This window comes from Felis catus, chromosome B2, assembly GCF_018350175.1.
Source record: "Felis catus isolate Fca126 chromosome B2, F.catus_Fca126_mat1.0, whole genome shotgun sequence".
Lineage (NCBI taxonomy): Eukaryota > Metazoa > Chordata > Mammalia > Carnivora > Felidae > Felis > Felis catus.
The window spans coordinates 13,504,670-13,517,672 of record NC_058372.1 but is presented as its reverse complement, the minus strand read 5'-3'; the positions used below and the strand labels follow the sequence as shown (position 1 = coordinate 13,517,672).

General features: G+C 50.9%; 1 protein-coding gene across 8 annotated transcripts in view; it reads left to right on the top strand.

Annotated features, from left to right (window-relative positions):
- JARID2 (jumonji and AT-rich interaction domain containing 2) overlaps positions 1-13,003 on the top strand; it is a 274,188-nt gene that overhangs the window by 230,389 nt on the left and 30,796 nt on the right. For all 8 annotated transcript variants that reach the window (XM_023253662.2, XM_045057089.1, XM_023253664.2 and 5 more), the window contains one exon: positions 8,912-9,147. In XM_023253662.2, the coding sequence (XP_023109430.2) occupies positions 8,912-9,147 (236 nt within the window). The remainder of the gene's footprint in view (positions 1-8,911; positions 9,148-13,003) is intronic.

Below are 13,003 nucleotides of genomic sequence, written 5' to 3'. Positions count from 1 at the left end.
GCTACGTGAGCGGAGCGGTTTCTGCCCAGGGCAAACCGGGTTACAGCTCTCGCACAGGCTGCATTAAAATCCTTTTGAACTGTTGGCACAAGGTTGGCAGACATTCCATTGTTTTCAGACAATAGTGACTCAAAGTTGAACTGGCTCCAGGGAGCAGGCACAGTTTTTGTACAGTAACAAGGATTTAATGCCAGCCAATTGATGGAGTCTGTCTTCCCCAAGTCGGGACGCCTTGTAATGACACGAAGCTTACATTTAAATATCTGGCTCCCGATCAGAAACTTGGCATGCTTCTCTTTTCCTTTCCATCACACGTTCCTCTCTATTTACAGTGGTTCTCTTTTTGTCCCTTCGATTCGTTTTGGGGGTGGGACAGGGGACACGTCTTATTTTATGTAATTTGGGGGTTGGTCCAGCCTGTGGGCCTCGTGATCGGTCTGTCCTTCTGGTCTCTGTGCCTCTGCCGGCCGACCAGCCGTTTCGGCCCGGCTTCCTGTAACATCTCATGTTCACGTGTCTCTTTCAAGGAGGTGAAGGCTTCAGAACCCCATTAGCTCAGGTCAGACACTGAGTCATCTCAGGGTGTCCTGTAACTTAGGCAGACGCCAAGTCGCCTCATAAAAAAAAAAAAAATCAGGATTCTGTCCTTGTGTTCTGATGAGGTGCCTTTCTTAGCACCAATAATTCGCAAGATGGGGGTGTCACGGAGACAGGCCACAGGATGTGCTGGCCCCATCCGCTCTGTCCAAGGGGATCACTGCTTTAAAATGTGGGTCTCGTGCGTCGGCATTGCAGCAGGAGCTTGGGAAAAAAGATCAGCCTTCTACTTTTTGCAGAACTCCTTCCTCCGAAGAACACCGAGCATTGTATATACTTTATTGTAAATACTCCAACGATTCCTGGAGGGCAGATAAGAGGAGGCAGCTGGCTACATAGTTTAGAGAATTGAGGCACAGATGTGTCTGGTGATCTGGGAGCTAAAAATCAACACCAAGCTATGCACATCCCTACGAGGGGCCGTGCATGTGGTGAGCTTTTTAGAGACCTTCTGGTGGGCTTTTCATGGACTGCCTTATGGACCTCCCCACCCCCCAGCCTCCTTGCGATCAGTGCAGATAGCTTTCATGGGGCGCGGTCCCTGGAGCTAGAAATGGAAGAAGTTCCTCCTTGGAAAGCCTAGCTTTCCACCTTTGTGGGATTGCCAGAACAATGTTGCTAATGTAACTTGCCCTGCCCAGTTTTCTTTTTCACCCCTCATTGGGAGCACATCTTGTCTTCTCAGGCACGAAGTGACCCTAAATCAAAATATCAGCCTTTGGCTGTAAAGATTTTGCCTGCCGTGGTGTGAAAACACTTGTCTATAGGCCATTTAACTTTCAGAGTGTGTGTATACAAATCAATAGATTTGTCTCTGTTCATTAATGTAAAGCTCTTTGTATCTGAGCACAATACAATTTCCTAATACAGTTCCCTGTGATAAATGCTTTTTTTCCCCTCCTTGAAGAAACGAGTTCAATTATTCCTTTTAATTGGGGAGAGCGCGCATAGTCCTCTATCCGCCTCTCTCTTTCTGTCTCTCCTGTTCACAGGGTTTTAGTCTTTCCCTGTGAGAGTGAATATTTTTTGCCTTTCCCCTTCTCGAGAATCTTACAAATTAAGACAAAAGATAATTACTTGGAGGGGTAAAACTGGCAGGTTCCCACGACACTTAAAATTAATGAGCTGTTGAGGACAAAATATACCTTGTCTCTGGCTCCATCGTCCCCCCCCACCCTCCCCGCCCCGCCCCTTCCCCCTTTCTTCCCATTTAACACATGATTTGACTTTTTGGCTGTGTTTGCCATTTGGGTATACTGCTGCTGAAAGATAGCAAGCTGTTACAGAAAGTGGGTTCATTTGAAAGCGATCTCTTTGTTTGCAATTCAAAGTCAATTTTATTCCAGTTTTAATTTTTGTATTTTTGAGAACTTTCTCTTTTTTCGATGCTCTGATCAAAACAGTCTGTTAAGGGAACGTGGTGCTGCGGTTCACAGAGCCCCAGTCTGATCTGTGATGTTAATGGCACCGGCTTTCCAGTCTGTAGTCCCGGGACCCCTCGGCTTCCTTAGCAGTTTTCCCAAGGAGTCAGTTCCTTGCTGGCTGGGGCTGAAACTCGTCCTCGGCCTCAGAATAGAGCCACAGCTGTGCGTTCCCTGTCGGGTAGAGCTGGTGCTGATGGAAGGATCTGGTTTTGCCCCTGGATTTCAGGAAGTTCTTGCTGGCTAATAACCACGGTGCCCCTCTTAAGGAGTTTCCTTGAAATCTCAGTTTAGCAACTGACCTTGCCCCGTGGCTCATTTGGAAAGGAGCAGCAGGGAAACTGTGAGCACTGGTGTCCCGCCACGTGTCTGGAGTGTGGTGACCCTCACTGACAAGCCACCGGCTGGCCGGTGCACACATCTCGTGGCCCATTAGCCTCTTTCTAGATTAATAGTTCCTCGCTGATTCCTCAGAGCAATCCTGTGAGGTAGTCAGTGGGGAAACTAAGACTTGGACAGGTACTAGCTCAAGGTCAAAGAGTTTAGCAGGTGATTTCGTGGATTCGGATTTAGGTGGCTTCCTCTCAGGGCCTGAGCGTTGTGGGGGCTTGTAGGTATTGACATGTACGTATCGGCTCCATCACATCCCTGGAAACGATGATGTAGCTAATCAAGGAAGAGATGCTTTAGCCTAGCCGTGTCAGGATTTTTTATTGGAAGACCCCTTTTGACTCGGGAACCCCAAAAGGATTGTATTTACTGATACATTTTTCATATGGGAAATATCAAAAATGATATTAAAACAGGTTATTAAAAATCGATATTTACCATATTAAAATTAAAACTGAGGGAACTTATATATAAATATATATATGTGAGGCATAGAAGACGGCTAGATTTTTTTAAATATGTTTATTTTTGAAAGACAGAGCGTGAGCAGGGGAGGGGCAGAGAGAAAGGGAGACGCAGAATCCCAAGCAGGCTCCAGGCTCCAAGCTGTCAGCACAGAGCCCACCACAGAGCTCGAACTCACAAGGTGTGAGATCGTGACCTGAGCCGAAGTTGGAAGCTTAACTGAGCCACCCAGGAACCTTGAAGACAGTTAAATTCTAATGTCTGTTTCTGTGTGCAGTCTCCTGCAATACCTAATTTTGGTTGACATATATGAAGAGAATCAGCCTCAGACAAAAACATAGTTGGAAAAGGGAGGAACTTTGTAGATGATTTTTATCCTTTGGTATCACACCCCCAGACCCAAGCAGTGGTAGTTTCTGCAAGGTCAGTTGGCCCAGCAGTTGGAAGTGGTACTTTTATACTCTGTTACATTACATTTATCGTAAAGTTTTATTTATTTAAGTAATCTCTACACCCAACGTAGGGCTCGAATTCATGACCCCAAGATCAAGAGTCGTAGGCTCCTCTGACTTAGCCCAACCAGGTGTTTCTAAAATCCGTTGGTTTGCCTTTGGCTTTGAACATCTCTCTTATCCACGCACAGTTTTATAATGTTTTGTATTGATCACTTGAAAATAATGGTTTGGGGCGACTGGGTGGCTCATTCGTTAAGTGTCTGACTCTTGATTTTGGCTCAGGTCATGATCTCACGGTTCGTGGGTTCCAGCCCCGCGTCGGGCTCTGCGCTGACAGCTCGGAGCCTGGAGCCTGCTTCGGGTCCTGTGTCTCCCTCTCTCTCTGCCCCTCCCCCACTTGCACATGCTCGTGCGTGTGCACACGCTCTCAAAACAAATTTTTTTAAAAATTTGAAAACAATGGCTCACCTGACTACCTCTTGTAGCGGTCAGCACCTTTCGTTAAGCAACCATCAAACGATCCTCATCTTCCCTGACCTCATCAGAGAGGTATTTTAGTGTGGAGAGACTTTGAGACTCAGTGGTGGCAGATAAGGCTTTTCCACAGCTGTAATTTTTGCCCCAAACGGTGAATTCCATCATTGGCAACAAAACAAAAACCAAATAACAAAAAAAAATTCCGTTCGTTATTTCCCACCACAGGGTTGCTGTATTCATTTTGGTGAAAACGATGGACAGATAACTACGTCGGTCTCTCTTTGAAATAAACGTAGCATGCCATGAAACTGCTGCCTTGCGGCTTAAATAACCGCCACACGAGTGCTGTTCCCTACAAATAACCTGCTTTGATCGGGGGATGGGCTTGGTGTGTACTTCCCAAATTGTCACACAAAGTGTGTGTGCTCAGGGGTCAGGATTTAGTGCTACTGACAATTTATACTTTATCATTCCCTGAAACGAAAACTGGCTTGTCTTTCCTTCCTTCTTGTTAAGTGCTAGTTTAAAAAAGAAAAGTTTTATTGAGCTATGATTCACAAATCCCAAAATTTACCCAAAGTGTACGATTTAATAGTTATTAGCACACGCAGAGTTGTGTGTCTATCATTATAGTCACCTTCGGAGTGCTGTCATCTGCTTCCCCTGAGAAACCTTGTTCCCATCAGCAGGGAAAATCCTTCCCATTTTCCTGAACTCTTTCCCCACCCCCACCCCCACCCCCACCCCCACCCCCAGCCTGCTAATCTACTCTCTGTCTCTCTGTGTTGGTCTCTTCTGGACGTTTCGTATGAATGGGCTCCTACAGTATGGAACCTGTCATTAATTTCTTCAATTTATCGGTGTTTTCAAGATCTCTTTGCACTTGTGCACGTGTGGGTACTTGACTCCTTTTATTGGATGGATGATACCCCGTTTGGCTTATCTACATACCAATCGGTGAACCTTTGGGTTTCCCCTACAGTTCTTAATTATTAGTATTTATTCCCCCTCAGACATTTGTATGCAAGTTTTTATGTGGAACTGTTTTTTTAAAAAATGTTTTAAGTTTGGGGCACCTGGGTGGCTCAGTCGGTTGAGCGTCCGACTTCGGCTCGGGTCATGATCTCGCGGTCTGTGAGTTCGAACCCCACGTCGGGCTCTGTGCTGACAGCTCGGAGCTGGAGCCTGCTTCGGATTCTGGGTCCCCCTCTCTCTCTGACCCTGCCCCACTCATGCTCTGTCTCTGTTTCAGAAATAAACATTAAGAAACAAAATTTAAAAAATGTTTTAAGTTTATTTGCTTTGAGAAAGAGCACAAGTGGAGGAAGAACAGAGAGAATCCCCAGCAGGCTCCACACGGTCAGTGCAGAGCCCGGTGCAGGGCTCGAACTCATGAACCCTGAGATCATGACCTGAGCCAAGATCCAGAGTCAGTGGCTGAACCAACTGAGCCACACAAATGTGGACCTATTTTTTCTGTATTTTGTGTACATACCAGCAAGTGGAATTGTCACGGTAACCCTGCTTCCCTTTTTGAGGAACTTCTGGCCTGTTTCCCAAAGCGGCTGCAACATTTTGCATTCCCACCAGCACTACATGAGGGTTAGAATTTCTCCGCATCCTCCCCAGGACTCTCCATTATCTGTCTTTTGAGGATAGCCATCCTGGTGGGTGTGAAACGGTTGTTGTCTCGTGGTGGTTTTGATTAGCATTTCCCTGATGCTAAATCCACCTTTGTTTTGTTCCGTTAATGCAATCAACACAGTGAGAAGGGCAAATAGTATCTTGGTGTAATTACGAAAATAGTTGTGACCTGGGAGGGTGCCCTGAAAGGGTCTCCGGTTCCCCCAGGGGTGAAGTCACTCATGAAGCTCGTAGAAAATGTGGGCTGTGTTTTCAGCATCTATTCCTTCTTGCACGGGCAGGGCATCAGCCACGCGTCTTTTCCCCCAAGAGACAGAAATGTGCACAGGCCGGACAGTTACCTGTATGGAAGCCTTCTTCATGCCGCACCTCCCTTCAGCAGGGAGGCCAGAGGCGGTCTTGCCACAGGCCGATTTCCTAGCCGTCTGAGATGGTCCTTCTGAACATGCAGCGATGAGGTTTTGCAAACCTCTGTGCAGGAATGCCCATTTATCCCCGGTCTACAGATGGGGAAACTGAGGAGTCAGTAACTTGCCTGGGTGCAAATGGCAGTGCTGGGAGTGGAGTTGCCATGATGCAGTGTTAGGAAAGGGGACGAAGCCACGGAAGAAAATCGTTCTAACCAAACAGAGGGAAGTAATGACAGAACTGGTACTTCTTCAGTAACAAAGCATGGAAGGGTATGGAATATTTGGGACTTAAAACAAAAACCAAAAAGACAAAAAACCAGCTTCCTGTGCTGTGTTTCCATAAAGGAGCTATCTGTGTTCACTGCTTTAGAAAATGGGTGAACGGTCAAGAAATGCCCAGATTCATGTTCCTCACTTGTGTTTTAATCACACTGAAGTATGACTTCTTACGGATGTTGCTTTTAATTTGTCTTGAAAGTAAGCACGGATCCTGCCAGCTTGGTGTGATTGATGGGCTCTGACGGAGTGCAGTTACTTACACTTAGAATAAATGCCAACCATTTGAAGCTCTCCGTTTTCCCTGTAACCGAGAGTACCCACTGGAACTTTCCATGACGCCAGATCGCGTACCATATTTTGACGCGGCGAGCTCTTTCACTGCGGTATTGAAAATCTCTTGAGAACATGTAGTCAGTCACTGGTGCTGGGAGGAACTTTCCAGATCGAGATTCACATCCAGTCCAGGCACGGAACATGTAAATCTGTTAGACCGTATCTGGGGTGGTAACAAGTGGACCAAAGAAGTCCATGTAAGCAATTCAGTCAATTATCAGGAGGATGGGGCGTCTGGTGGCTCAGTCGATTGAGTGTCTGACTCGGTTTTTCAGCTCAGGTCATGATCTCATGGTTCCTGGGTTCGAGCCCCGCATCCAGCTCTGCACTCTCAGTGAGACAGTGCTTGGGGTTCTCTCTCCGCCTCGCATGATCTCTCTCTCTCTCTCTCTCTCTCTCTCTCTCTCTCTCTCTCTCTCCCCCCCCCCCTTCCCCCTCCCTGTCCCTCTCTCTCAATAAATAAATAAGAAAGAATTAGGAAGACCAGTGGAAGAATATCTTCGCATTTGAGAACACGGGCAGGCTTTCTAAGCACAGAAGCTGAGACAGACTTTAAACAAGAAAAATGGGTTAGCAGATGCAGCATCACAAGAGCTAGGAAAGCCAATGGCAGATAAGAGGAAAATATTTTTCACCTCTGTGGCATGAAAGTAATTGACAGAGGTGAGAGAGAAGGCGTACGGAGCTGTGGGCACACGTTTGGAGGCTGCTATCCTCGGAAGAGAGGCTTAGTTGGTTTTGAGCCCTCGGAAAGGGCTGTGGGTGGAGGTGAGTGTGACTTCTTCGCGCCCCCGCGGGAAGAGACTTCCGCTCCAAGGAGGCGTTGACTTACAGCTGCCTGGGTGGGCATGGCCTGGAGAGGAGGTGCCTGGGGGGGGGGGGTCGCGTGGAGACCTTTCAGGCCCGCCCGCCCCCGTCTGTCAGGAGCCTTTCTAAAATGAGCACTGGCTGCGCTGCAAGGGCTCCATGTGGTCTGTTCTGCCAGAGCCTGTGGGGAGTCTCTTCCCTCTCCTTCCCTGAGGACACAGGCCAATATTGCCCGGATGGTTTGAGGGCAGGGGAGGCCTGTGCTGTGGGAGGGGCAGATGGTAAAAGCTCATTGTATTCCGTGGAGAGGGGCCAGACCCCCCCCCCCCCCCCCACCGGGTCCGGGCTCACAAGCCCCAGCTGTAATGTGGAAAAAGGAACTCCTGGCAGGAACAGAATTGACCGTCAAGTTGCTGAGCGTTGCTGTTCTCTTTGGAATTGCCTGGGTGGGTGGCATCATGGCACATGCTTGGGGACCGGGGAGGCGGTGAGCTTGGGAGGCAGGCCAGCCTGCCGGTGCTGGCGACGGGCAGCATGACTCCTTCTCCACCTTACCTGTAAAATGGGCCTGACGCCGTGTTGCCTGTCCCTTTGGACGTAAAGGCAGTGAGCGTGCCTCACTGCCGTAGCCGGCTCACCTGGCTTGTGGCAAGCGTGAAATGCATTGGCTGTTCCTGCTGTTAGGGCTTCTGGAAGAGAAACAGGTCCGGCTCTGTTGCCCTCTCTCGCTTCTCTGGTCACCGACGGGATAGTGAGCAGATCTTCAGTCTCAGAATGCGCAACTTTGTTTATTTGTTTGTATGTTTATTTTTATGTTTATTTTTATGTTTATTTTTGAGAGAGACAGACAGACAGACAGACCCGGAATCCAAAGCAGGTTCCAGGGTCCGAGCTGTCAGCGCAGAGCCCGACGTGGGGCTCGAACTCACAAACCGCGAGATCATGACCTGAGATGAAGTCGGACGCTTAGCTGACTGAGGCGCCCTAGAATGCGTACCTTTAAATTGGAGAAGATACGACTTCATTCCATATGCCCCGTATCTTCACACACTACGTGGTTCTGTTCTTGGGATGTTGACTGTGTGTTCATTTCTTTTTTTTCAACGTTTATTTATTTTTGGGACAGAGAGAGACAGAACATGAACGGGGGAGGGGCAGAGAGAGAGGGAGACACAGAATCGGAAACAGGCTCCAGGCTCTGAGCCATCAGCCCAGAGCCTGACGCGGGGCTCGAACTCACGGACCGAGAGATCGTGACCTGGCTGAAGTCGGACGCTTAACCGACTGCGCCACCCAGGCGCCCCTCATTTCTTTTTTTTTAAACGTGTGATGTTGATGTTCTGAGGGCCTCTGGGTTTTTGTTTTGTTTTGTTTTGGTAGGGATTTTTTAAAAATAGATTTTTTTCAGTCTTTTCAACCAAAGCAAATAATTCTTTGGGTATGCTTTATAATGGTTTTTGTCCCGGGGCCTAGGACCGTTCCCGTAGTTTAGGCTGTGGCGGTGGAGATGGTGTTGTGGTCTTGGGGTGGCTCGAGTTACGGGGACTTGGCTTTCTCCCTGGCTTCCGGGCATTGATGCTGGAGGGTGGCAGAATCTAATGTGGTGACCTCATTGTCCCTCTTTCCTTCCTAGTTTTCAATGGTTCCAGCAGGTCTCCGCGGGAGAAAGAACCTGTTCAAAAACACAAAAGCAAAGAAGCCACTCCCGGGAAGGAGAAGCACAGCGACCACCGGACTGACAGCCGGAGGGAACAGGCGTCAGCGGCCCCGCCCCCAGCGGCCACCTCCACGGGTTCCTCGGCCAAGGGGCTCGCTGCTAACCACCACCACCCCCCTCTGCATCGGTCGGCTCAGGACTTACGGAAGCAGGTAAACCCGGCCTTGCCGCACAGGTGACCCCGCTCCGGCCCGGACGGGGCCTGCCCGCCAGGTGCCGTGTCCCCGTGTCACCATCTTAACTGAAGGGGACGTGGGAGTGGTCGCCTCGAGAAATCCGTACCTAGAGGGCTCAGGAAGCCAGGAGGGTGACGGCCAGAGGTGAGCTGGGGAGGGAAGCACGGTGTTGGCACAGAGGTGCTGGGTGGGCAGGCCTCTGGTGGGAGCGGCTCTGGAACCTGCTCCAGACTCCAGGCGCCTCCCTCTGGTGGATTGGGTGTGTTGGCGCCTGTTGGCTGGGCAAAGCGACTTGTCGCCTTCACTGCCCCTCCTCCACCCCTGTGTCCTGGCGCCCGGTGGCTCTGAGCTCGGTCGTCCTCTCAAGCCTGGAGAAGCTGTACCTTGAAGACAGGCCCGCAAACTGCCTCGCGCTGTCAGGGGACAGTCCTGGACCGCTTCTCTGTCGTTCTTAACGTGACAAGTTAGCATCTCCGCCAGGACTTGGGGGCAGGAGGCGGGCACGGGCACACGCACCACCGAGCAGTCCCTGTGTGCCCGGGGGCGGTTCACCCCGCACACGTCAACCTGCACCTCAGGATCGCAGCTCGCGGGTCACATTGTTCTCCAGCCCCCACTGCCCCCTGCTCGAGGTCGCGTTAGATAACACGGATCCTGTTGGGAAACTCTGAAGAATGGCCTCAGGGTCTGCCATTGTCATTGTCACAGTGTTCCGTCCTTGGACAGTGATTTCCCGGGACCCCCGGAAGGCACAGCCTGGAGGAAGGCACACGGTGAAGGGCTGTGTCACCCGGGTCAGTGGCTTGTCACTGACCCCTCGCTCCTGTTCTCACTGCATTTTAAAGTCAGGGAGCCATGGGGATCACAGATCTCCTCCTTGTGACACACAGCTAACCTTTTCTGCAGAATGGATGGAGTCGGGGCCAGGTATGTGTGGGCCAGAGAGATCTCCTGACCTGCCGTGTTCTAGAATTACTAAGAGATGGTGGGAACATACTGTAATCCCTCCCCTTGTGGAGCTGTTTTTATTTTGCGAGAGTGCAAGCGAGCAGGGGAGGGGAAGAGAGAGAATCCCAAGCAGGCTCCACACCGTCAGTGCAGAGCCCGACTCAGGTTTTGATCCCAGGAACTGAGAGATCATGACCTAAACTGAAAATCAAGAGTCAGACGCTTAAGTGACTGAGCCACGCAGGTGCCCCTGTGGCCCTGTTCTTTACGCGTGTCCTTTCTCATTCTTTTTAATGTTTTTTGTAAATTTTTCTTTAATGTGTATTTTTGAGACAGAGAGGGAAGGAGGGAGGGAGGGAGGGGAAGGGGCAGAAAGAGAGAGGGAGACCCAGAATCCAAAGCAGGCTCCGAGCTGCTGGCACAGAGCCTGATGTGGGGCTTGAACTCCTGATGAACCACGAGGTCATGACCTGAGCTGAAGTCAGATGTTTAACCAACTGAGCCACCCAGGCGCCTGGGCCTTTCTCATTGTTCATGATGTTAGAATAGTTTCTCTGAATATGTGTATTTGCATGCATGCATGGGGAGAGAGAGAGAGAGAGAGAGAGATTGTGTGTGTGTGTGTGTGTGTGTGTGTGTGTGTGTGTGTGTGTAGTTTTAACCTTAGTTTTTTTGTTTTTTTAAAGGTACTTTGGGGCTTAAAACATTGTTTTTAATGTTAATTTCTAAGAGAGTGGGATCAGGGGAGGGGCAGAGAGAGCGCGAGAGAGAACCTTAAGCAGGCTCCACACTCAGACCCCGAGGACCTAGGGCTTGACCTCACAACTGTGAAGATCATGACTTGAGCCAGAATCAAGGTCAGACACTTAACTGACTGCGCCACCCAGGCGCCCCAGTCTTGGTGAGGTGAGCAGGGTGAGAATCTTCGTGGCTTTTCCAGGCAGGGTTCTCGCGTACCTGTGTCTTCATCCTCGGCCGTGTTACCTCGAGACTGAATAAGTAGTCGCGGCATATTTTAAACATTGGCCCGTCTTCTGAGACCCAGGCGTCACGGTTTTCGCAGAGACCACAACTGGGCGCGACGGTGGAATTAGCCCGCGGGGTCAGCGCTGGGCTCCCGGTTTGCAGCCGGAGGCACCGCCGTCCCTGTGTCTGTGGCTCGTTCTCTCCCCTCCATTCCCAGACCGGACAGCCTGATACGCGCTCTGATGGGATTCTCCTACAGGTGTTTCGCTTGTGAAAGAGAAGAATTAAAAAGGGTCCCGGAGTAAGGGGGGCTCCCACCTGTGGGGCAGGACTGAAGGTCACACAGATGCGTGACCGCGCGTGCACACGCGGGCACACACACTCGCCCCTTCTCGAATGGGGCTGGGGGGCGGACCCCTCTGGTGTCCGTTGGTCACAGCTCGTCTTCAGCTGTCAGCTCGTGCCCCTCGGCTCGGGACTTCTCTTTGTAGCTGAACGCTAGGAATTGGCCCAGCTGGCGGGAGGAGCTGGGGGAGCAGAGAGGACCCCGCGCCCTGGCTCCCCGGCCTGCGTGCGTGGCCCGTCTCGCTGTGCGGCCTGGGAGTGAGAGGTCCGGGTCCCCGTGCAGAGCAGCCTCCTGTCACCCGGCGACTGCAGAGACCCGGCTCTCGTGCTTGGCTCGGGTCAGTCTTTGCAGGTGGGGTGTCCGCGGGCAGCGCTCAGGGCTCTCTTCCCCCCACCCCTTCCCCTGCCCCTTCCCCTCCTCCTCTGTCTCCTCGGCCTTCTCTGTCTGGCCCAGGGCGCCAGCTCTCCAGTTCCTGTTTGGCACTAACCAGGACCTCCACCGAAATTTAAGATCTTTAACGCTCCCGGGCCCTGTTGTTCATTTGGGCGCAGTCACGCTGACACCCCCACCCCCACCCCCACCCCGTGATACTGGGATAAACAAAAGGACGAATTAGAAGCTGCCACATCCCAGTGTTTAAAATACAGAGAAAATAAGGTCAGTGAAAGCAAGTTGTAGATTCCTTTGTAACTGCCTGATGGAAATGACTAGAATCTGACCTTTTCATCTTTCACCTGCAGAAAAGATTGGGGCCAGAGGATATGCGGGTCTTTAATTTTAAATAGGATTAACTTCTTCAGGTTCGCCCCAAAAGAAGAGGGTGAATGTGAATCGTGTCAAGCGGTGGTGGGAGGTGTGGGGTGTGGTGTTGAGGTGCCGCTCCCCAGGGACTTGACCCTGTTTGCTCTGATGTGGTCGGAGGCACCCTCTGCTAACTCACTTGCCCTTTGTACTGAAACGGCCCCTTTCCCGTTACCTTGCACAATGTCATGTGCTCGCTGCGCTTCCTCGGAGCCCAGGAATAACCTCCCCCGTGGCTGTGTCTCAGCGTGAGGGGCCTTGCCAGGCTTCTCTCGCCTTTGTGATACCAGAAGCACGGTGTCCGTCATGCGTGTGTGACTGCCCTGGGATTGTCAGGGCCACTGGCAGGATGATTTGGACGTGTGCGGAGTGTTGGACACAGGAGCAGCTGATGTTTTCCTCTTCGGTTCCTCCACCTAGCAGTTCAGCTTAAATGCAGTAAAAGACTAGCACACGCAGGACGGTAAAACCAAAGAACCTTATGCACCTAGAGAGCGTTTTATAATGGTGGTTTCAGGGCACCTGGGTGGCTCAGTCAGTTAATCAGTTAAGCATCTCTGACTTTGGCTCAGGTCACGGTGAGTTCGAGCCCGGCAGCTGGCTCTGTGCTGACAGCTCAGAACCTGGAGCCTGCTGGGGATTCTGGGTATCTGTCTCTCTCTCTCTGCCTCTCTGCCCTTCCCCTGCTCGTGCTCACTCTCTCTCCCTCAAAAATAAACATTAAAAAAAAAAAAAAAAGTTGGTCTCCAAGAGCCTCGTGAGGAGGTGTTC